Genomic DNA, 25,029 nt, shown 5'->3' on the forward strand with positions numbered 1-25,029 from the left:
AGAATCAAGATAAATTGTGATTAAAAAAGAAACTGCAGATTCTTTCTAAACATCTCCAAAATGAAGCAGCTCGCCCTTTATAATCTAATTTCACCTCTGTGAATGTCCTTAATGAAGTCTTTGCGTCACGCTAACAGGTAGATATTCATGTTGTATTAATATTGCATGTTCCTTGACTAATGCAGCGCTTGGTGACTCCAGGGATATACGTATGGTGCATGTTGGATGACAAGCAGCCGCTAGTCCTCTGAAGTTGCTTCAATTAGCCATGCGTCATAAATACAGTGATGATTAGGTTGAGATTAGTGTGACCGAAAACCTTGGAATGAACCCAACTATTGCAATCTCAACATCTAGTTGCCAGTGGAGCTCCGTGTTGGGCGGATCCAGTTGCACATTGAATATTCCTGCAGTCAAATGAGCTCAGTTGCATTGAGTGATTGCTGTTGCTTTTAGTATTAATAATACAGGAGGAAGTTATTGTCCCTATGCACCACAGTATCATGAAGCGACAGCAAGTACAGTGCGGGGGGGCTTGTGTGCTTTCACTCGGGCCTCTAATGTTTCGGGGGCCTGTCGCTTTTCAGACTCAGGGGAGGCGGCTGCTCTTACCTTTGCACAGGGCTCAATTGTAAGGCTGCCTGAGCCAGTGATAACCGAGTCCCGAGTGGTGACAGCCTACTCAGTCCCGTTGGCCCGGACCACGCCGTAAGACTAAACCTCCAACAAAGCCAAACTCTAATAGAGCTCCTGCTGAGAGACAGCTCAATAGGAAATTAGTCGCTGGGAGACTTCAGAGAAGGATGAAAATCCAGAGTGTGATTAAACCCATCCAGATTTTATCTGTGCGGTGACCTTCTTATAACCTGACCTGAGGAGACAAAAACAACATCTTTGTTCCATAGACTTACCTAACAGTATTCACTTTTGAAGATGTCTCTATGTTGGGTATATTCTTTTGAATTATAGTAGTCAACCAACGTGCATACAGGACGATGCCAACCAGCAATTTACACCTGCACCAAAGTGGGAGGGGGTTGGAGAGTGAAAACTAAAGAGTGCGGCAGCGAAACAGAGAAGGTGTACTCGGAGGCCAGTTCCGAGTATGTTGATACCTCCATGGAAAGCATGCGGCTAACTTGATACTTCAAGAAGTCATGGGTGAGTTCTTTAATTGCTTTTACATTATTTCAAATATTTTAAACACTTCATAATCCAGGTTTGTCGGTTGTGCCTTGTATGCTTCTCATTCATCAGCCTTTAAAAAAAAAAACAACAACATGGTTTTACAAAAAAAAATATTTTGTGAATGATCCATGATACTTTCATAGTAAGCTATTGAGTTTCATGCCCTATGTAGAAACTACACATAATAATTCAGTGATTACAGACAGTTTGGAATTTGTTAGAGTTTGCTGTTTAATTGTGGCCAGCAGCCAAGTAGTCCACTACAAGACATCAGCTACATATGTGACCCTTTTTTTGAAAGAGTCACAGCAGTATATCATGGACTGTCAAATTCTTATTTCTGCAGTAAAATGCCCCTATTTATGTGCACATTTGTGCAGTTTTTTAGTCAAAACGCTGATATTTTTAGTATGTTTGCATAGCTCATACAGCAAGGTGTTGAAAGCATAATCTTAAGATAAAAAGGTGGCTAGCCGTTTTCTTCCATCTTTGATTTTTTTTCAGTCAAATGTAAAACTTTAAGCAAAATTCAAGTCTTGATACATACCTTATTCGCCATGCTTTATATATGGCAAAGTGATGTGGTAGCAGGCCATACGCAGTCAGGAGATCGGGATCGATTCTCCGTTTTAGCATCTCTGTGTGGAGTTTGCATGTTCTCCCTGTGCATGCGTGGGTTTTCTCCGGGTACTCCGGTTTCCTCCCACATTCCAAAAACATGCTAGGTTAATTGGTGACTCCAAATTGTCCATAGGTATGAATGTGAGTGTGAATGGTTGTTTGTCTATATGTGGATGGAAGATGGATGGATGTGGTAGCCTGTCACTCTCCCTCTCTTCCACACCCCAGGTTCATGCTTATCAGTGAGAAAGATGTGACTGTGTCCCACTGAATGAAATGAAGGCTGCACATGAAAGATCAAGTATGGCCACTCTTCAGTTCACATTCTTCCTAGTTTGTGTTGTTTTACTTCGACAAGGATCCTCTGAGAAAACAGGTTAGTGCAATGTGACTATATTATATTACATTATTATAATATAATATTTACATATATATTATTATTATATTGTCTTGTTTTATTAACATATTTACATATTACTCATCCTTAATGGAAATCCTCAGGAATGGGAAAAGAACGACAGAAAGATGACATACTCAAGGAGCTCCTATCAAAACTGAATAACGAAGGTGCTTGGAATCCACAAAAGAACCCTAAAGAAACGATCATGGATGTCCTTCTGCACCCTTGGATGACTAATCTACTGGGGGGCCTTCAAACACTAAGTGGTTTACTTCCTGGTAAAAGCCAGTCTTCAGTAAACCAGCTCATTGATCAACAACATTGTCTCTCTGGCTTCCTCCACAACATCTCCCAGTATCTCCAAGATATGAGTACAGGATCGGAAGAGGCATCTGTAGATCCGGATCAGGACCAGCTGTGGGAGAAAGTGCTCTATTTCTTTCTCCAAACTGAAGGGAATGCTGCACAGAGCCAGTGGAATGGCCGAGTGCCACCTCGTCCAAGCATTCAAGTGAAGGACTGGTTTCTGTCTCTCAGAGGCAGCCCACACTGGGACTGGCTGCTGGGCCTCATGCAGAGCATAACAAGCCTCCTACAGCATCAGCCTCACAAATCCCTTCTGACTTTGACGTCTCAGAACTGGAGGACAGTGAGCGCTGTGCTGGAGGCCGCTCTGCAGGCACTGATCAGTGGGACATACGGCCAAGCCAGCGCAGGCCTGCAGGGTTTTATCTGCGCACTGAAAGGTCGCACTGATTGTCCATTTGGTGTCGGCTGGCTTCAGTATGTACTCCGCCTCCTGGAAACACACAGCTGGAGCCCCATGATAAGTTTACATTCAGATGGGGAGGATGCAGACCACAGGAGAGGCTCGAGTGGACGCATTAAACCCTTCAGCTTGCCTCCTGAAGCCATAAGGCAGGATTTATTAACAGAAAATACTTCACTAGATGACACAAAGGGAACACCAGATTCAGATTCTATGCGGAATTTATTCCTGCAAGCACTCTCACGCTCAAGTGGAGGCAACTTGGCACAGAAAAATCTAGCACTTGTTCAAAGTTTGGATGGGCTGAGGACGGGCCTCCTACACAGGATAGGGAGCTCTGTATACGGTAACCTGAGAAAGAAAGTGTCACGAGTTACCATGGCCATGCTTGATGATGTCAGCAGTCTGGTGGATATGCCACAGCCCAATGCAAGAGGACAATGCTCAGTAGGTGAGACTAGCGACATGACTGATTATTGGTAACTATATTCGGTATTATCACATACTACAGTATTAATTGGCCCTGTACCCTAGAAACCGCCCATGAATGATACGGGAAACGGCCGAAATGATACTGTGTCAAAGCCCAGGGCAGTGATACTGATAAAATATAGAGTTTAACCATGTCCAGTATCAGCCCCCGTAGCTGTCCACTCAGAGCACGCTGCTCTGGTATCGTGCCCGTGAAACAACCAATCAGAAAACAGTGTGAACACACAGTTTACACTGCTTAGATATAATACATGTAATAAACTGAAAATTTTCTGGAAACAAAATGGTCTTTTGATTAAATAATACGTGATAATAAGCTCATGATCAAATAGTATGTGATAATAAGATCATCACATGGTTTGTCTGGTATCAGGCCCAGTATCATGCCCCCAAGTGTCAGTATCAGACCTTCGGTCTCGGGCTGATATTGACACTTGGGGGCATGATACCTGGCCTGATACCAGACAAACCATGTGATAACCTATAAATAGCCTTTTATTGTTGTAAGTAAATGATATCTAGAGATTTGTTGGCCGATCTGCTGTTACATCAGACACAAAATTCCGGCGTGTATTTGCTTTTTCCAACTCCTACTCATATTTATTTTCGTGTCTCTCTAAAGGCAACTTGAGGCAGCTGATCTTATGGTAAGATTATTCACGTATCCCATTTGGTAGCAAGTTGTCTAATACTTCTTCCCATGTGTTGATTCAAATGCAGGGGTATACGACATAACGTGACATGGAACACTCAAGCTTTGGGTGTCAGTACCCATGGGCTCCCAAACACGCTGCCATTCCTGTCTTGTCCCGCCGATGATAACGGCTTCAGGCAAAAGACTGCAAAGTCCAGTCCTAAATCATCCCAAAAAAGCAACCAAAAACGCACAAAAAAACCACAATCAAAGAGTGAACAACAAAGAGAGATGGAGTACTCAACTAGTGCAGAAATTCTGGAAGCGGCGTGCAATGAATCCATCCCAGCATTGACAGGAGTCTCCAACTTCACAGTGTTCCTCTACTGTAAACTGCTGGAAGGAGAGAATGGCTCAGTGAGTCCTGTTGTGGCTGAGATGGGTCTGGACCTGCATGCCACCTGCTCTGATGCAGCTTGGTACCTGTCTGCAGCCGAGGAGGACTTCCTTTGGGTTCATGTGTGCAGTGAGTTCTTTGCTCATGAGTTCAACAACACGGTGTGCACCAACTCCTCTTTCTGGCTGCAGAGGGCACATCAGGTGAAGACCATTTCATATTGACAGTACACTGAACTGCCACTATATTAGGTACACATGTAGAGTGACAGTATGAAATCTTTGTAATATTTTGCCCTGTCATGTGGTTCATTAGGTTTGTCAATTAATTAAAGGCATATTGCATGATGATGAACACTACTACCACAATAATAAACACATTATTAACATTTTAAAGGGCACATATCCAAAACAAAAAGTGTAGGCGGGATTATTAGGGGAACTACTTTACTAGTTCAGTTTATATATGACTCCTGCCACTACTACTATTCTAATAACAATCATAATGACAAAATATTACTGTGGTGGGTTTGTGTTCACACAGGCAGTTTGCAATAACGCTAATTATGTTCCACTGTAATAATCATGCATAACTCATTTTACATTTCTTTCTCACCAATTGCAGCCTGCAAGGACAAACAACTCCAACGTGTTTAACCAGACAAGTATTGAACAGTTGTGTGTGCACCTATCAAGTGGTGCAACAGGAAGTCCAGCGCTTGTGGAGAGCTGTCTGTCTCAGCTGGGCAGTAGCAAGTTCGTGAGTGCTCAGACTTTCAGACGCTGCTTTCTGCCCAACAACTCTGCTCTTATCTCAGCTTTGTGTGGGAGAGAACCATTAGAATCCCACCGGTCCTTGCCAGAGGGCAGCTGGGCTGCAGCATACTGCTTCAGACAACACAACCTCTCCACTGTTGATACCACTGAGAAGACCTGTCAATACCACGAGTGGGCTGTGCAGACTTTCCTCAACGTGACCATGCTGGAAGTGTGTGGGAAGGCACATGGACTGAGGGAGTACATGTGCCTGAATGCATCGCTGTATCAACAGTTGCTGGAATTGATGCCACACTTGTTTGACTTTTGTGCAGACCTCCAAGCAGAGGTAGAAGACAGCAAGTGCTTACTTCAGAAGTTTTTTGACATGCTCCCAGCACAATATGAGTTTGACACATCACTATTGTGTGCGGACCCAGCACAGCTGATGCTGGAAGTGTTACACAAGCTCAATGTGTGCCGGGTTGAGGGAGCGGAGAACCAAGGATATTTTGTCTTGCTTGGATATGTGTTAAGGGTGCTGGACTTCATGGTAGGCCTCTCTTCTGGTCTGGATGAGGGGGAGCGAGAGGCCCGACAAGGTTTGAGTCAGGCCATCCTCCTTTCCAGTCTCCTTGAGAATGGATCGTGGAGCACACTGCAGCCGGAGGCCTCCATGAGCGTCCTTCACACTGTGGGGGTCTTCCTCCGGCGAGAATTGAACCCAGTCCTTAAAGAGGACCTACTGAGCTGCTTTAGCGTAAGATAACACACACACACACATGTCCATTACTGAAGAGGCACTAACTTTTTGTGGTGGTGGCACCTCAGCCTGTCTTGTGGGACCTCATTCAGCAGGACGACAACTCATCTGCTCTAAGGGTTCTTCTGCAGGTAAATTCACATGTATCTCCAGTACATTCCATGAACTGAATTTGTTGTTATTCTGTATCACTACAGGAATATCTCAAAATGCCAAAAGACAGCATTCGCACTCTGGTGATGTCTGCAGAGAAAGATGCAGTCAAGAGGTTCCTCTCACATATGCATCAAAGCTGGGATCACATTCAAGTTGAAACCAGTCGGGTTTGTTTGAACGCTTCAGTTACATTAAAACAGGGCAATTCAACAGGTGGCCCAAATTTAAGTTCAATTCAAGACGATCTTTTGTCTAGTCCTTAATAACAGCATAACACTTCTGTGATATATAGGATCTTTGACTAGCCTTTTTGCTCTTTGTGCTTAAAAACAAGATAAATGAAGATAATAGAAGATAAATGTATGTCTTCCTGACTTTATTGAACACAATGTTGAACATTTGGCAATATACAAATATTACTGGTAATAGTGGTGGGAGTGTGGCTCCAGAACAATTTATTTGAATAGTCCTGCACTAAAAGAAACATGTGGCTATTCTCATCTCATTATAAACCTACCAACCTATAAAACTGACAGATGTTTTTTTTTATTAGGCTTAGACTTTCAGCTGAGATTTAATGGGTTTCACATAAATATGGCATTTACCATTTGGGAATCACAACCATTTTTTGCATATTATCTTCATTTTCAGGGTCTGAAAAGCGTTTGGACCACTGACCGTAGTTATTGATGAATATATTCGTTCTTTGTGCTATTGAAAATTTGTTTATTTCTGTTTATTTCTGTTGCGACACCTTTTAAAATAGGCTGCACGACGATGAATGGTTAGCACGCAGGCCTCACAGCTAGGACACCAGAGTTCAATTCCACCCTCGGCCATCTCTGTGTGGAGTTTGCATGTTCTCCCCGTGCATGCATGGGTTTTCTCCGGGTACTCCGGTTTCCTCCCACATTCCAAAAACATGCTAGGTTAATTGGCCACTCCAAATTGTCCATAGGTATGAATGTGAGTGTGAATGGTTGTTTGTCTATATGTGCTGGCGACCAGTCCAGGGTGTACCCCGCCTAGTGAGGATAATGAATGAATGAACCTTTCCAAATATATTGGACCCCCTGAAAATGTCTATTGTTCCTGTTTGGGTTCATTATGTGATGTAACTTGTATGCGTGTTCAAATAAAATGAAACCACTACCATACGTATATATAATGGCTGTAATTCCTAAACAGTAAATGTCATATAATCTTAAAATGACTTCAAAGTCAACTTGAGTGTTATTTCTATTACATTATAGTAGAGTATAAAGACAAAACGCAACTGTCATTGTCCAATACTCGACTTAACTGTAGCAGATGCTGTCATGTGATCTGCTCAATCAACTTTGAATGTATGACAGATGATCTTTTTGAACCCACATCTGTTTTTGTCCTTTTCGTTTTCTTCCCGCTAGGCTTCTCAAAAAGAGCTGCAGGCCATGGAAACAATGACTGCTGCTTTTATCAATAAATTCCCCAAAGTTACCCCAGAACTCTTTGTGGATCTGTCCCAGTTCATCCCATTCATGTCTGTCTCCGACATCATGAGCTTCCCAGCCTCTCTGATGGTTAATGACAGCGTGTGAGTTGCTGACTCTGCAAAGAATCAAATGCAGGCGACCTTGAGTGAATTTGTCATATTTTTGGCTTTGCTTTCAAGGCTGGCTGCCATTCGTGACCACAGCCCAGAGATGAAGTCGCCACAGAAAAAGGCATTTGTTAAAAGACTCCTGCAGTCAGTCCTGGGTGATGTCCCCACTTGGCCACCCTACTTCCTCAGCTCCATCATCCCTCTTCTGCCTTACCTTCCCATCAGTCATTTCCAGCAGCTGACCTCACAACAAGTTGTGTGGAGATGTCTATTGTAACTGTTTTCCTTGATATCAGCCATTTTCCAGTAATATGAAGTATTTTCTGTTTTAGCTCACCCCTTTGGTGGAGTTGCTCGGCAACAGCAGCCTGGATGGTGTCAGAGGACGCCATGTTGTCCGGACCATTTTCACCAAGAATAAAAATGTCACAGTTGATAACATAATGAGGTGAGACAGTTCATGTTGAAAAAGAAGTGCAGCGTTGTACCTTGAGGGATATAATGACCTTTTAATGTGGTGGAAGCTTCAAAAGTACTGCTTTTACATCTGACTTTTACAGTTTGGGAACATATAGGTACCATTTTGGTCCTGGAAAATGAATGCATGATTTCATATGAGTGCAATAATTAGCTGCATTGACCTTTTCCAGTTGTCGAGATGACATGTGTTGCGGTGAATCTTGTTTTGCAGGCTTGGCATCCTTGCTTGTTACTTGGATCCACTTGACCTGCATTCATTTCTTCACAATTCAGCCGTGTCATTCACTCTCCAGAGGCAGCTTCTTCAGTGTGTGTCCAAGGGCTTCATTAGAGCCAGTGGCAGGGTGAGACATCTGCAGAAAACCATCCTCCGAATGTTATGACTTTCAATATCTATCCGTGCCATTTGGATAGCTTTCGTCCTGGTTGATACCAGCAGTACAGACACTGAATGCCAGCAGCATGGCTCCTGGGGAGCTGACCGGCCTCAGTACTCTGCTCCCCCAGTTAGGATCATCCTTCTTGCTATCGCTTCCATCGCAGCAACTCCTGGAGCTCCTCTCCCAACCAGGAATACACAGATATTCTCCAGCACAGGTAAGCATAAGCAGGTATGTTTATTCCCCATGTTGTTTATCACTGTTTCCCACTTTTATGCAATCTTAGTGTAACTTTAATGAATGGCCACAGAAATCTGGAAAATATGCAGGATTAAGGATATATATTCTACATTCATCATCAAGTGGTTAGGAGCTAGTTGTAATTTTTTGCAGGACTACCTGTGACTGATGTTGAAAAAAGGCTCTTAGCAGCTCCAGACATCGGTGAGCGTGTAATTTACACCCCGCCCCCTGTATACACACTCTATAATGCTACACAGACAACTGCTTACGTCCACAAAATAAACAGGACACTTATGAATGGTTACTTGCAGCTGACGGATAATGCAGCTTCACCCATGTTTACAAAACAGTCCCATATTTTTCTCTTGCTGGTCCTCAAAATGATCAACTCCAACCACTTCTGCCTGATAGCTGACTCTAGGCAATTTAGCTGTCCCTCAAATCTGAAAAAACAGACAATGCCATGGCTCCTTGCTAACACCGTAAAATCTTAGACAAAGCTGTGTAGTGAGGGGGTGGGGTAGAGGTGGTGAGTGTTTCAGTGTGCTCACTGTCGGCACACTATGACTTCACAAAGAACTGAAACTGAACGTTCTTTCATGGCTCAATTCCAAATGCACAAACGTCATTGTCTGAACCTTTGGCATAGTTTATTACGGGAAAACAACATTCCAACTACATTTATAGATCAGAAATTTGAAAAAAAGCATAATATGTCCCCTTTAAAACCAAAAGTTTGATGCCATAAATTTGGATTTTGAAATTTGAATCTCAATGTGCTCCAAAATTGTGCTATGTTTTGCCAAAGATGTTTTGCCAAAGCACCACAGAATTTGATATGTATCAATTTCATATTAAATTTGGGTGAGATTGGTTGGAAAAACAGGACTGCCATTAACCAAAATGTCTTCATACGAATACGGGCAGAACATTTAAGTCATTTTAAGACATTTAATTACCCATAATTGACATCGTTTGCCTTGACAAAGATATTAATGCTATAATTTTTGCTCACAGTATTAAAGAGGCATTAATCAGGGGTACATAATAGTATGTAAACTTAACAACTATTTGCTTACCCATCTGCTTATCCTGTTAAAGCAAAACTGCACAGTCGGTGGGCTGTCTGTCCTCTGTCTTTTCACATACTGTAATCCTGAATACATTTTGGATTAGGACTTTTCATTCCTGTTTAATTTGTAATATTTTCCAGGCTTTTGGAATTTTGTCCAAGATTTCCAAAGACACCGATGTAAGTATACATTTTGGAGAATATGTTTGCTGAACAAGGGTCAGCTTAACTGAAAGTGCCAAGTGTATTTGTCTCCCCGGTAGCTGACAGTGGAAACATTGTGTCGACTGAAGCCATTACACTCTGGTCTCTCCACTGCTGTGCTGAGCAACCTCAACTGGTCTGAGGTCAATGAAAGCACCCGCTGCCAGTGTTGGAGTAACATGCTGACTGAACTGAAACCTGGCCATAAAGCACTGCTATACAATGCAATGCAGGAGGTGATGCTATTTACTCTCTCGAATATGTCCCACTTTCCTTAAGTAATTTGCTGTGGTGCTTACTTTGTGTTCAATTATACATCAGCAGGCTTTACAGCGACACTCGCCAAACATCACTCAGCATGTGAACTGTCTCCTGCCATTAATTCCTTTGAGGAAGCTGAGTGAGGCCCTGCAGAGGCAACAACTCCCCAAAGACAGCAGCTTGTACAGAGACATCAACTGGTCGCCACAGCAGGTGCACATTAAACTTCATCTTGTGAGGTGTTCAACTTTTCTGCGCACGGCAATAGGCTCCCACACGCTTACACAAATGAAGAAAAAGTGAACAATTAATCCTCATAGCTTCACTCCTATTATTCTGCAAGTCATTGGATATGCTTCAGATGAGCCTTTCAGGATATTAATGCTCTGTCGGCACCAACCTCCATCACGCTAATTAGTTTGGCTCTGACACGGTGGTGCGGAAGAATGTACTATAAATTAATCATAGCTACGTTAAAGGGCTTTTTGTCACAGCCAAGAGTCTATTAGGCTGTGTTCACCACCTGTACAGTAAAAGCAGCCAGACAAATCAAAGATATTCAGTCTATAGTGCGCTATGCAATAGTGTATCACATATGTATCACATATCTAAAATTGAGTCCATGTTGTGTCACATGATGTCTGAAACCCAGGTGTTTTTATCATTGATTGTTATTGATTGTATAATGTAGATACAATTGTTCCTTGTACTCAGCTCCAGATGGAAAGTCATGCATACAGTACAGGAGTACCTTGGTTAACATCCGCCTCGGTTAGCGTGTTTTTCAGTTAACAACCCACATTTTTGATAAAGTTTTGCCTTGGCTTGTGTTCGCCCGCTTGCGTGCAAAGTACCATTCGGTATGTTTACGCAGGCATCTTGGAGTATGTGGCCAAGACGAACTCTCATGATACTTCCACATGATAGCGCAATGCGTTATGGGCTGTGGGCGCTATTTTGGGTTGTCTGTATCAGATATCTAGAGAGATAAATGACATAACAAATACATGGACTGCACAAAAGACCCCTCCACATACTTTTCAGTTTACTTAGCCATGGTTGCATACCACTCTGAAAATTATTTGAAATAATGTTTATCATCTTCTAACAAGTGTGAATATGAGAAAATGCTATTTCCTGAACTAGATAAAAGTCCTTAAAATCCCCCGGGGCATTATTATTACCTAACAAGTCAATCATCTCAACGCTTTTACTGTAATTGATAGGAACATTAAGCAACATTTAACACAGTTTACCGCTCAGCACATGAATTAAGACTAAAACAGTAGTATGTACTTTAAAATTGAAGAAAAAAATCAATAAACAGTTTTTTGAGACTTTTGGGGGCCTTTGGACATCTTGTGGCCCCGGGCAATAGCCTGTGGTAGCTGCGCACATGACTACAACTACAACTTCGATGTAGTGTCCCTAAAACAAGTCAAAATGAGGCTCAGTAGTGTGTGTGACCTCCATGTTTGATTTCATGTGGGATTGATTGGTGTTACACTGTGTTGTTTTAAGTTTTCCTTTATTTTTCTGAGCAGTATATATGACAATTGGCCATTTTGTAGTAATGACAATGACAATAAAGCTTTCTAAATTCAAATTTGTTACATGCCCTCACAATTCAAGACAAATTTTCTGTTTGGACAGGCTCAGCTGCTGTTTAGGTGGATGCATGACTCTAAAAATATCACCAAGAAGATGTTGAGGTGAGTCACTAATTTGACGAATCATTACAAGGTGAAACAAATGAAGAATTAGTTTCACTAAGGTGTTAATGTAACAATATGTTTATTACTGTGGTTGTAGTTTGATTGGTGTACAGCTGTTTCTTGTGTACATGTGCCTGGTAGTAGTATCATTTGCTGTTGAATGAAATAACGACTTCTGTTTGTAGACAGCTGGGTCATGTTGGAGGTGGAATGACATGTGCATTTTTGAGACTTTGGCACAACGACAGTGATTTTGCAGAGCTGCTTCACTTTGCTACTTGGTTGCCCGGACACCTGAGACCTGCTCTGGTGAGAGGAAAAGTGCTGAATCATCCCGTTAATGAATGAAAATCATGTTAAATAGGCATAAACTGTCTACAAAAATATCTTAACTTGTTCTTTTTGTGTTATGTGTTAAGCGAAAATGTCTCATAGAAGCACTTAGACAACAACCTGAAGCGGATCTCAGCCCTATGAGCCCTTGGTTTTCAGCAACATTACCGCAAGTATCTGCTCATTTGACACGTCAATAGCTTGTTTTACAGTTCATCCAAAAGATATACTTCTGCTCTATTCTCTCTCAGAGTGGCAATGATGGATGACCTTTCCAACACATCCTTTAGGGCTGTTCTGGACCATGTCCAGGCACACTTTGCAGATTTCCTCCTACTACCACATTACAAGCAGACAAACATAGCCGAGAGGGCCATCAGAGAACTGGTAATAAACTATCAACATATACAGTCTGGATGTTATACAACAACACATTTAAGTAGAAACTATGCTGCTGATATTCATTCAACCTGTGAGTGTTGAAAGCAACATTGAGTCTTGATTAAATCAATGTTGGTTGAATTAACGCCCATCAGGGATGCCAAGTGATGATTTGATTTGATTCCAAAATTAATTTAGACAGACAGTATACGTGTGTTGCTTTAATATTTGGATACTTCAAAGCATACCGATATGAGATATTAGATACAATCATGTGTGGTGCTCTGCAGGGCTCTTCTACCCTGATTAGTGGCGTGATTGATGGTACCACTCTGGACTTGCTGGGACCTCTTCTGCCTTTCTTGGATAGAGACAGTTTGGCACTGGTAGACAGGAGGGCTCTGGCTTTGCGACTGGAGGAGATGAGAAGCTTCTGCCTTCCCAAAGAAGCACTAAGAGACATCAGCATGCTGATCACTCAGAAAGACATGATTGGGTAAATTAACTCTTAAAGGGGACCTATTATGCTTTTCCCACTTTTCTGACCTATATATACATGTTGTTAGAATGTTGTATTATCGTGTTAAACCATGCCAAAGTTTCACTTAATGAGGTTTGCACATTTGGAAGTGAGCCTTGAACGTTTGGAATGGCTCTGAACACTCAGGAGAGTTTTTTCTCACTGTGACATCACAGCGAGGCAAACTTCCATGTATGGGCTTGCCCAGGTGGGACCAATCACAGCAGAGTTGGTGTGATCGGAGACGGGCCCTGGGCAGGAACTCCAAGGAAATACAGCTGGAATAGGTGTAGATTCTGAAAGATCTAGACAGCTTTCTGTGCGGATTATTGTGTGTAGCTGCTCTGTAGGAACCCTCAATACAAAGGGCCCAAAATGAGCATAATATGTCCCCTTTAAAACAGGTCACAGGTCTGCTTGAACTATGAAATCTGGGTCAATAACACATCAAGAGATACATTTTTATAATGACTACAATTATGCCCAGCTGTAATAGACTGGAATACAAATGTAATCAGTCGCAAATACATTTGTCAAACTACTAAGTCCAACCTCACATCCTCATCTTACAACTTTTCTGTTAATCTTTTTTTTTGTTGTCAGTGTGACCCTAATACTCTGTTTGCTAGGGAGCCATCCAAGTGGCAAGTCGGGGATGTTGAGCATTTGGGAAGGCTGCTGTTTTCTCTGTCGACAAAGCAGATTAACTCCATCCCACTGGTGAGCAACCGACACTACGTCCAAATAAAATAACATCAGATGGGCTATCTTAGATGAGAGTATAACGTATTTCCCTTGTTTAGACAGTGCTGAATAAAGATACAGTGGAGCAGGTTCTTGGGGGTCAAGAACGCTGGGAGGACAGTGTGTTGAGTGGAGTCTGTTTGAGGCGGTGCATGGACCAACATCACCAAAGAGAGAAGACACTGAGTCTCATGCGAGGGATTGTAAAAGCACAAGGCAGGGATGCAAAAAGTTCTTTTACAAGTAGTTCCAAAAGTGAAAAATTGTATGCTATTTTGTGTTGTACATACAACCACTAAGAGCAAAACAGCACTACTGTATCAAACTGTATATTGTTGACCTGATTGGTTCTAACAATCAGCAATCAAGGACACATACAAGTTGTCATATGACCCAAAATGTCTCCCCACCCTAAGTTTGGGTAATCCTGCAATAGGTTGATATGGAGTACAAATCAAACATGTTTTGAGTGATTTTTAACGAGCGTTTTTTTTTGTGTGTGTCTTGGCGTAGTCCCAAGCTGTGTAGACATTAAAAGTACCTTCCCGTCAGCTTGGACATCATCTCAGCTGAGGCACATGTCACAAGTGGAATTGAGAGAATGTGTAGAAGTCTTTGGCCAGGATGCTTCACTAAGCCCCGACCAGCGCAGGTCACTGTGGGTCAAACTTAGGCAGGTCAGTAATGCTACATGCTCATGGGATTTTTTAATTGGCTCATTGGTTAAATTGTGCTATGTGTTTAATTTGGCTCCAAGGTTGAGTGGAGAAACTAAAGGGGGCTTATTATTAATATATTTATGCACTGGTTAGTTAAAGTGAAATTGTATTTGTCTGGAAAGCTAGAAATTATTGAAAAGAATGTGGCTATGCTGTTCAGTTTGCATACATAACCCCATAACACCAGACCGTGATACGACCACCACCATACTTAACTGTAAGCAAGACATCATTATTTTGGTACTCACTTGTGCTGCCAGCTTTTCAGGCTGGCTGAGAAAGTTGAGTAATTTTCAGCGGATAGTAAATCTGTTCCATAAATGTTCTACATTGTCTACTCTAAAGTATATCCAATTTTCCTTTCTGTAGTATTATCCCTTGAGAGTTTCTACTGTGATAAAAATGGTTGCTGAAATTCATTACCTATGCTTTCAATATTAATGCACTTTTCACTGACCATGCATTGTATTTTATTAAAATTTTCAAGTGTGCCTCATATATGCTACAGTAAATGTAGCAGTCCATTTAGTCTCCATCACCCCGGAGCCAAAAAGAAATGATGGTGTTGCCTCAAGCTGTGTGAAATTTAATTATCGACATCTGTCTGTGACTGAAATGTTGCTGTTCTCTGACCACTGCAGGCGTTCAGTCCAGTGAGTGAGCTCAGAGCAGATGAGGTGCTGGCTCTTGGCTCTCTGGTGACTGAGATGGCAGTCAGAGAACTGCATGACATCTCTTTGACTGATGTTGCTTTTTGGGCCCATCTGGGGACACTGACACACTGGAGCCCTAGGAAGGTAAACTGAATGTGAACTTGAAATGAATCCACACTGACCCACTCACAGAGGCGAATGTGTGTGTTCCTGTATCACTTTTCAGATGAGAGCAGTCGTTTCGGGAATGATGCACAAACTCAACCTGAAGATTGAGCACCTATCAGTCATTGATCTGGCGACATTTGGCCATCTGATCTGTGGGCTGTATCCCTCGGAGATGACAAGACTGAACCCTTACAACCTCAGGTCAGTCAATTAATCTCTGTGTGATTGTCTCTGCGTCCACAAACACATTTCGAAAGACACTCAGTGGTGTGTATATCATCACAATTTATTCCTGGTAAATAGCGGTATAAAACAAATCTTACATGTAAACCGTAAATCTAATCTTGTGACATCTCCTTTACTTCATAACTACTACTAATTGTTTAAATACTGTGCTGCTCGCAAGTCAGTGAGGAAACGGTAGCTTTTTTTGGCAAGTGCCAATCACAAGCTATCAGTGCACTCACAACAAGCTTGTCAACCCATTGGAGGTCATTATATACAGTACAACAGTGACTCACTGTGTCATCTTACTATGAACATTAAACTTAAACTAAACACAGCAGGTTCAAACTCTAAATGCCAAATATACAAACATGTACAAATATGAGTCTAAAATGCATTGCATCTCAGCAAGGCATTCATCGAGCCGTTGGAATGACATCAGCCTCCCTCTGGGCCCTGGGCTCCTCTGGCTCTCTCTGGTCGGCAGAGGCAGCATTGCAGCCCCTGTCACCATTTCAGGTGCTGCTTGTCCTCCCAGGACATGCTTTGCTTAAAAAAATGCATCATGGGAAAACTTTTTTTCCCCATTTAAACTTGTATTGGTACATGTTTGTATATTTATTAGGCATACATTTTGAGTATTAAGTTACTGTGTGATGAATTTTGTGTTGTGTGCAAGATGACACCGTGATTCAGACTGTTATATTGAGTAATGATCTCCTGCATTTTCCAATGGGTTGACAAGCTCATATTGACTTTTTTCATACCTTAAGATTGGCTCCTTGATGCCTTGTTCTCATGGACTCGGGCGTGACACAGTATAATATAAATAATATAAATTTAGTGGGTGTGACTTATTTACCAGAATTTAAGGTAAAATCATGAAGAAAAAAAAAATATAAAGCTGCTTTTACAATTTTATTACTTCGATGTATCATAATGTAAATGTGCCACATCATAAAATCTTTTATCCTCTGCATAACCCTAAAACTAACCAAACAAGGAGGATAATACCTCTTTCCAACTTATCAGGGCTACAGAATTAGTTTTATTGTAATGAGTTGATTAATTCCCACTAAAAGACTAACACATAACCCATAGAGAGGATGTATACAAAGGCTTCATGTAAATATTTTGTATATGCTCAGAGGACTAAATCCCCAAACTTTCTTTCTGAAACGACAGCATGGCGGTCCGATTCCTACGAGAGATGTCCCTGCCATGCACAGAACAGCAGATGGAGGCTTTGACAAGCCGTTTGTCCAGACCTGAGGCCTTTGGTCCAGTCAGTGCTTGGGGACCTGAAGTTTTCACTGAAATTGGGACATTGGCAGGTACAGATGAATGTAATATCCCAAAGGATGCTAACTTTTTGTTGAAAACCTTTTATTGTGCCACATCCAGAGTGAGGAAAAAAAAGCAAGAAGTAAATGACAATTATCTGATGGATTGAAACAATTAAAAACTGTATCCTTGGGGTTTGAGAGTGAAACTGGAAAAGTTGAAAATAACTATTTCCAGCCACTATTATGATCTAACTACAATGTTTGTCAAACTTTTGTATACTCAGCGGGCCTGGAAGACATTGTTTTGTCAGCTCTGACACGAGAGCAAGTGGAAGGAATCACAGCTGAAGCAATCAGTCTGCTTTCACCAAAAAAGACCGCAGTGAGTGCCACCTTTCACCAAACTTTATGTCAAGTGGATGTTAACTACAGGGCATCTCAAGCCTTTTTGTTTTGTACACAGTATACATTCAGGACAAGTTGTGCATTGTTCTGTCTGACAAAGAACATTAATGGTGTGGCTTTTTGACATAGTGTTGGATGTGTTCCCGCTAGGTTGTGTTCAGTGCCATCCAGTTGTCCTGGCTGAGTGCAGAGCAGGCGTGGGCCATCACTGATGAGCAGTGGACAGAGCTTGACAACGAGCAGAGACACAATGTCAGACTTGCTCGGTATGAAGGAGATGTGCCACTAGAGCTGAGAGGTGTGTAATGCTGACAAAAAATGGTGACAAAACCTCATTTTCCCCCATATGTCATAGTAATGTTTGTTTCTAAGCAACGACTGTGATGTTTTTTTTTTTTTGATTTATGAAGCCAGCCCTCATGAATGTTCCTCTGCCTCCACAGGGAGAAACTCCGCTGCAGCAGCCCTCAACACTTTAAGCTTTCTCGCTCTAAGTCTCTGGATATGGCATCTTATGGCATTTTAAAATGCTTCAGCATGTTTAATTAGCACCTCTTCACACATTTGTATATGCATTAAATACTGTATTTTGGTGGGTCGTGTGTTGGTCCCTTTATTTACTATTTTTGTTTTTCATTGTAAATAAAAAAAATATTAATTGTATTTTTCCTAGATAATATCAATCTGCTTATTATAATCTATCACTGTTAAAATACATGCAATTTTTTCTTCAGTAAATGTGTTGGTTGCATACATACAACTTTATTATATGGATACAGATGCAAGATGCAACAAATGTAACTCAAGCTTTACCATAATTACATCAAATTGTGTTAATGTTAAACTAAAAAATATATTTCTTATAGGGTCTTGGCTGGCATCACAGTTCTTTTTGCATTTGTGGAAGGGATCTCACTTCCGTTTTTTACCTTTGGAAGAACTCTCTTTACGGCTGTCGTCAATACCGCTTGCAACCAGAAGGTGGTGCTGTCGCAGCACCATACCGAGTGGGTGTCTCCTTAACGTCCCCGCTCAGTCCACGGCCGTGACGTATTTCCTGGGGCTTGTGTGGACCTCTCCAGCGGCACACCAGAGGGCTATCATGACTATTTATAACCAGCAATTCTCCCCTATCAAATGTTCGGTGATTTTTCCGTGCTGTCGTCGGTTCTAGCACCGCTTGGCGTGAGACAACAGCAAGCCGGGTCGAGCAGAATGTAAACGGAAGCTGGTAAGTTGAGCCCATCGTAAGTTTGCCGTTAGCTCCGGTTCACAATTCCGACTTGTTTTGGTTATATTGCTGCTCGATGTATTCCGGGTTTGATTCCGACGGCGAGGGGACGGTGATCCAAAGCGGGACATTGTGGTCTTATTGAGCGTAGTGGCTGTCAGTGACTGGGGATCTCACACACGCCGAGGTGACGTCGACTGTGTCGGGTTTGATTGGGTGATGACCCGCGGCTTCCCTGGTCCGCGGCTCGGTCCTCGCTGTAAAATGTAAAATGTTAGTAAGTTTTATCACCGGAAAAAAAAACAAGTACGTCTGTAAGCACGTCAAGTTTATCAGGACAGTCCACTTTTTCACGTCATCAAGCAGACGACATTAACAGAAGATTATGACTACGTGGTGTTCCAATTTTTACGCGTTAGGTGAGTCCGAAAACACGCTTATCAAGACCAAACCTTCGAGTGTATTACACTTTACAGCTCTGATAAGTTTGATTTCCGTCAACTTTATGTATGTCGTCAAGCATACAAAAACAACAACAGAAGCCTGTGACTACGTAGTGTTACGATCTTTATGCGTTTCTTCAGACCGCTTGTCCTTATAGACCACTTTGAGAAATTTCCTTGCTTTTTTAATATCGTAATCACATCAAACATAATCACACCACTGCTGGTATTGAAGTGATTGTGCCTTGAGATTTCATTATATCATTGATTATGCAATTCATCCACAAACTTGTTGATTTGGAACCATATGAGAATGACTTTGGTATGGTGAGTCACAGCAGACAAAAATCCGGGAAAAGAAGTTGTTGCCTCATGTAAAGATTTTGCCGGTAAAGCTTTTACTGTCCAAATTGCGGTCCTGGGGATATTTCTGGCCCACAGCAAAATGTATTACTGGCCTGTGGCATATTCTAATTAGGGAACATCACATATTTACACTTGTACAATTCCTTATTTCTGTAAAGGAGCAGGAAGAAGCAAACATTATTTAGTCTCATCTGTTCCCTGTCATCTTTCAAGCAACATAGTGCTCCTCCACATAGAAGATCTTTGATGAGTGTTAACATACAGTAGTTATTATATATTAATTGCTTTTATTACTTTGACCATGAGTCTTGAACATTTGCCTTAAACCGAGGATTACATTGTAATGATGTAGCCAATGAGAGGGGAGGAAGCTGTGTATAGATTCTAATAATAAGGGATAAGGGTCCTATGCTTTTTGACAGGATGGTTCACGGTGGCTTAATGACAAAACCGTGATTGATGCCTTGATGATAAATTAATGTCTTTGGAGAGTTATTAAGAGGCAATTCCATGCTATAGCTCGAGTGCACATAAAATAGCTTATTTGACGAAAGCTTGTTCAGCAGTAACCATGACAATGCATGGTGTGTGTGATGACTCATTACATTTTAGGGTCAGTTTTTGCACCACCATCTCAGATTTTGCGTTCTACAGCGTTTGAGTGTGCAGCTGTAAGATCTAGTACTTGGGTGACTCTTGGAGACACTAGATTTAATATGTCTGAGATGGGAATTTGTGTTTGGTTTATGTGGAAAATACTTGATTTTTTATACATTGCTTTGGTTAAGGCACTGAATGTAGGGTAAAAAGCAAATATTTAACCAATGATGCAATTTAAAATGTTCTGATGTTTTGCAGTGTTTTTGATGTTGGTATTATCCTTCTAGTTTAATGAGACTAATTAGGATTTCCTGCATTTCCTCATTACAAGTAGACTGTCATACATGTGGTATCATTTACTTACCAGACCACTGGCAATGTATTGGTGGTCCTATGTCTCTCCTGAATAGCAAAACAGTTCCAGCACATGCATGTGTTTCGGAGTGTGTGTGGTATGTGTTTTTTTAACCCTGCAACTGAGTGGCTGAGCTTGTAGGTGAGGTCACAGACATCTGTATTTAAAGTCAGTGCATGCTAACCTTGACCAGAGGTTTGGAAACGTGTTTACTTGCTTCATCAGAGGACAAAGTTGAGTAAGTTATACCACTGATTTTTCTTTGGCTTTCATACCTGTGAGTTTTGTTTTTATTTTAATAACGTGACTTTCAGCATGACTTTAGGCGATATATATTCAAACTATGCAACTTGTGTTACGTGTAGATATTTGTGTTTCAATGATTTGGTTCTGGTTTTCATCGCCCAAGCAGCATAGCAGATGAACTTTTCATATGTTAGATTTTTGTCTTGTTTTTCTGGATCGAGTCCATGGCTTTAAGCTTTGGTTATTGATTGCTTGTTTCACAATGCAGTTTCCCGCAAAACACAATACCCTGACTGAACCCAACTTGCTTTTAACACATTAAAACACCCCTTTTAATCATGATTTTCTTCACCAAGTGTCGTCATAGGTGGGGGAGATTTGTGTTATTTTTATGAAACTTGCTAAAAGCAGTTGGTGAGACAAAATGTATGACTAGTTAAAATTGTCTCTTACCATTTTGAAGGAGAAGAAAAGCCTGAAATGTATTCATCTTGGCGAGACAACAAGGCCTTTTCCCTTAATTCACGGTGCTCAAACTGAACATACCCGGGGGCCGCTAAAAAGGGTTTCATATATTTCCAGAAAATATAAAACATTCATTTATTTTCTACCGCTTGTCCTCACGAGGGTCGCGGGGGTGCTGGAGCCTATCCCAGCTGTCTTCGGGGGAGAGGCGGGGTACACCCTGGACTGGTTGCCAGCCAATCACAGCGCACATATAGACAAACAACCATTCACACTCATTCATTCCTATTAACGCCAATTAAGCTAGCATGTTTTTGGACTGTGGGAGGAAGTACACGAGTAAAATGCACGGAGAGAACATGCAAACTCCACACAGAGATGGCCGAGGGTGGACTCGAAATCGGGTCTCCTAGCTGTGTGGCCTGCGCTCTATCCACTCGTGCACTCACCGTGCAGCCAATATAAATATAAAAATATATTATACTTTTGCTGGGAGTGCTTCCGGCTTTCCAACATTAGGTACAAAGTTACTAAAATAAATATTTACAGTTAATATCATTGTTGTTTATTACTCCCCATAGTAGTAATAGTTTCCTTAAGTGTTTTTTGGTTTCTGCACCATAATTGTAGTTAGTCTTCAAGCTCAATGTTGGTTACTGCTTGCCCAAATGAACTCTTTCAGTACCAAAGACATATTTATACATTTTTACGATCCCGAACGCCTGATTCCAGCAACATATTTATATGTGATTTAAGTTTATTTTGCGCAGGAGACATATGACAGGAAGAGGGACGTGGATGACAGGAAGAGGGACGTGGAAGAGCGCAGACGAGTGTTACGCATTGTAGGGACATTTTAACATATGAATACACATGCGCTCACTCTTCAGCTCCAAACATCAAAATTGAAATGTATAATTTTACAAAAAGTTATCTTTTTTCTCTATTTTCTTGTCAGGATCAAGATATTTAAAAAAAAAACTTAGCTATGTTCTACTGCTGATTACTAGAGAACAAAAAAAGGTATAAACAAACTTTTTTTCTTCTAATGAAAGGCTGGAGTCAAAATTTTCCATGTTTATATAGCCGAAGAACACAATATTCTGTGTGCCTTGAAAGATCAGTCAAAATTGTCTAAAGTGCCCACAACTGAAGGGGTTATCTTTTGAAAAATGGCTAGTATTGAAGATAATATTTCTGAAAGCTTCAGACCATCTCTTGTGAAAGGTTGCCACAGAATATATAATATGAAATGTGTGGGCCACACTAACACAAAACTTTGATTTAAAGTTTGGGGCCACAAACACGCAAGCTGCCATTTGGAATAAGTCCTGTTTTTCCATTGAAGAGGCCTTAAATATTGACATTTCAGCGCTGAATCAAAACTAGCAAAGTGTCAGTACTGAGCTCACTTTTTCTAAGAATGGTGAATTCAGGTGCATCTCGTGACTTCTAGGGCACAAGTTGCCACTGCATTCAAGGACACTTGGAAATCACAGCCAACACACTCAAGCATCAAGTGATATTTACAAAACCAATCACTCGTTGCTCATAACAGTAAGAGAGGCTACAGAATGTTCTACTTATAACAGACATCAATGTTTAACCAAATAGACTTTTGGACAGATACTGCTTTATCATGATTGTTAAACATTCGCCTTCAATTTGGCATGAAATGAATATGCTTACTTAAACCATAGCCATCCTGAGTGGACAAAAAAAGTCAAGCTCAAATTAAATCAATTCAAAGGGAAGGATGCCAACATCAGTGGAATCAAAAATGTGTAGGATCATTCATTCATTCATTCATTTTCTACCGGTTTTTCCCCACTAGGGTTGCGGGGGTGCTGGAGCCTATCCCAGCTGTCTTCGGGGAGAGACGGGGTACACCCTGGACTGGTGGCCAGCCAATCACAGGGCACATATAGACAAACAACCATTCACACTCACATTCATACCTATGGGCAATTTGGAGTCGCCAATTAACCTAGCATGTTTTTGGAATGTGGGAGGAAACCCGAGTACCCGGAGAAAACCCACGCATGCACGGGGAGAACATGCAAACTCCACACAGAGATGGCCGAGGGTGGAATTGAGCCCTGGTCTCCTAGCTGTGAGGTCTGCGTGCTAACCACTCCACCGCCGTGCTGCCGTGTAGGCATCATTACTTTTCTATTTATCAATGCTCATGTCCATGAAAAAAAGCGGTAGAAAATGAATGAATGAATGAATGAACCAATGAATTATGTTCAGTATTTCAAGGTAACATAAAAAGTTTAGTTTTTTTCTAAGTGTGCAGGAGTAAGGGGTACGTCATCTGGCAACGGTATAAAACTCAAAACTTTTATTTAGAAACTTAAGGCCAAGAAAGCTGACATTAGTCGCCAGTATTTATACTTATCCAGAAATAAGAAAATAAGCAAGTTGTCCAGACAAATTCAACACTCAACAACCGTCTTGACAAAAACAAATGAGACACGTTTGACCTCACTGAGTATACAGTATGTTGTGAATCATAATAGTTAAAAAGAAAGCCCGTCATGCAATCCGTCGGGCGAGCCGTCCCTTGAGAGTGGCGACGATATGTGACTAAAGAAAGAGTGGAACAAGGTAAACACGTTTGACTACATAAAGCAGGAAGCAGACCTATTCAAAATGTTTTTGTGTAGAAAGTTTCTCACGCAATACACTCTGAAGCTAGCATGTATGGCTTAGGAAAAAGTTTTTCAATTAGACACAGTTGTGTTGTGTTGTGTGTGTGTGTGTGTGTGTGTGTGACTTGGAATGCCTTCCAAGTTTTTCAACTGTTCTTTACCACCTCAAGTGCAAAACATTTTCTTGTAGTATTTCTCTTTGGTAGCTCCAACTCTCCAGTGTGAGGAGGTGTAAATACCTGCAGGCTTTTTCTCCACAACATTGGAGCTGATCCTCATTTGACTCAATTTCCTCAGAATGCATGCTCAAAGCTGTGATTGCTGGTCTGCCTTGTGGCAGTACTTCTTAACGGTATTGCCTGTTGGATTATTGAAAATTGAAAAAAAGCTACGCAAACCTGTGCTGATTATTCTTGCTTTTCTGTTTCCCATCAGGTTAGCTCCGACATACCCCTTCCTTGTTTCTCCATGCACCTGCAAGCACCGTGGGTGGCTCTGGCCTGGCAGAGAGGTACTAGGCACAGAGGCTCTGTTGCTTCTGGAGACCCCATGGCTGCTGGATCTCCTCCACCTCCTGCGAGGAGGCCCAGGCTCACACTGGTGGAGTTGATAGTTTGGTCTCTGCTGATCTTGCTGGTTTCTGGGCTGGAACCAGTGCTAAGTCAGAAGATCTACACCAACACATGGGCTGTCCACATACCTGGGGGATTGGAGGAAGCTGAAAAAATTGCCAGTAAACACGGCTTTATCAACCATGGACATGTAAGTTAATGTTTCTGACTAATTCTCTAGGTTCTTCTGGTTGGCATGTTTATGAAATGAGCATTATCATTTTTTAATCATGCACACATTTAACACTCAAATTCTCATTTTGTTTAAAAACACATTTGCCTCATCCTACATATTTCTGCCTGTAAATTTTCAAAAGACATCCCCTCCAGTAGCAGCCATTTTAGAGGACCTTGACTAATCTTTCAAGGCACATAGAATATTGTCTTCTAGGGCTATATAAACATGGAACATACCAAAAGAAATCCTCAGAAAGCAAAAAATTGGTAGTTATCAGCAGTAGAACAGATGTATGTTTCAGCAAAATATCACTTCTGGGAGAAAAAAATGG

The 25,029-nt window shown here is 41.5% G+C and overlaps 2 protein-coding genes across 8 annotated transcripts in view; both read left to right on the forward strand.

The window, feature by feature from the left end:
* Nucleotides 1-58: 58 nt before the first annotated feature.
* On the forward strand, nt 59-17,870 carry LOC131139866 (stereocilin). 4 transcript variants are annotated; one of them, XM_058089794.2, is made up of 29 exons: nt 59-1,161; nt 2,038-2,185; nt 2,311-3,429; nt 4,093-4,117; nt 4,191-4,704; nt 5,126-6,016; nt 6,088-6,150; nt 6,217-6,342; nt 7,585-7,751; nt 7,830-8,013; nt 8,093-8,208; nt 8,452-8,584; nt 8,655-8,837; nt 10,077-10,115; nt 10,199-10,375; nt 10,464-10,613; nt 12,054-12,112; nt 12,301-12,424; nt 12,535-12,617; nt 12,700-12,835; nt 13,120-13,325; nt 13,979-14,069; nt 14,153-14,309; nt 14,607-14,770; nt 15,454-15,609; nt 15,692-15,834; nt 17,044-17,192; nt 17,429-17,526; nt 17,700-17,870. In XM_058089794.2, exons 2-29 carry the CDS (start codon nt 2,086-2,088, stop codon nt 17,853-17,855), a joined length of 5,709 nt encoding a protein of 1,902 aa, XP_057945777.2. In that variant the 5' UTR covers nt 59-1,161; nt 2,038-2,085; the 3' UTR covers nt 17,856-17,870. The 4 variants fall into 4 exon arrangements, with proteins under 4 accessions (XP_057945777.2, XP_057945778.2, XP_057945780.2 ...); XM_058089795.2 differs by lacking the exon at nt 59-1,161 and having other exon boundaries at nt 1,696-2,185; nt 7,854-8,013; XM_078795658.1 differs by lacking the exon at nt 59-1,161 and having other exon boundaries at nt 1,697-2,185.
* Nucleotides 17,871-18,593: 723 nt separating this feature from the next.
* Nucleotides 18,594-25,029, forward strand: part of furina (furin (paired basic amino acid cleaving enzyme) a) — a 53,041-nt gene continuing 46,605 nt past the window's right edge. The window contains exons 1-2 of one of the 4 annotated variants that reach the window (XM_058089799.2): nt 18,594-18,780; nt 24,345-24,671. In XM_058089799.2, coding sequence (XP_057945782.2) covers nt 24,378-24,671 — 294 coding nt within the window. In that variant the 5' untranslated portion in view covers nt 18,594-18,780; nt 24,345-24,377. Of the gene's footprint in view, nt 18,781-18,941; nt 19,200-20,623; nt 20,783-24,060; nt 24,262-24,344; nt 24,672-25,029 lie in introns of those variants that run through there. The other 3 variants (XM_058089801.2, XM_058089800.2, XM_058089798.2) reach the window with 3 other exon arrangements.

This window comes from Doryrhamphus excisus, linkage group LG13, assembly GCF_037039965.1.
Source record: "Doryrhamphus excisus strain RoL-2023G ecotype Guam linkage group LG13, RoL_Dexc_Guam_v1.1, whole genome shotgun sequence".
Lineage (NCBI taxonomy): Eukaryota > Metazoa > Chordata > Actinopteri > Syngnathiformes > Syngnathidae > Doryrhamphus > Doryrhamphus excisus.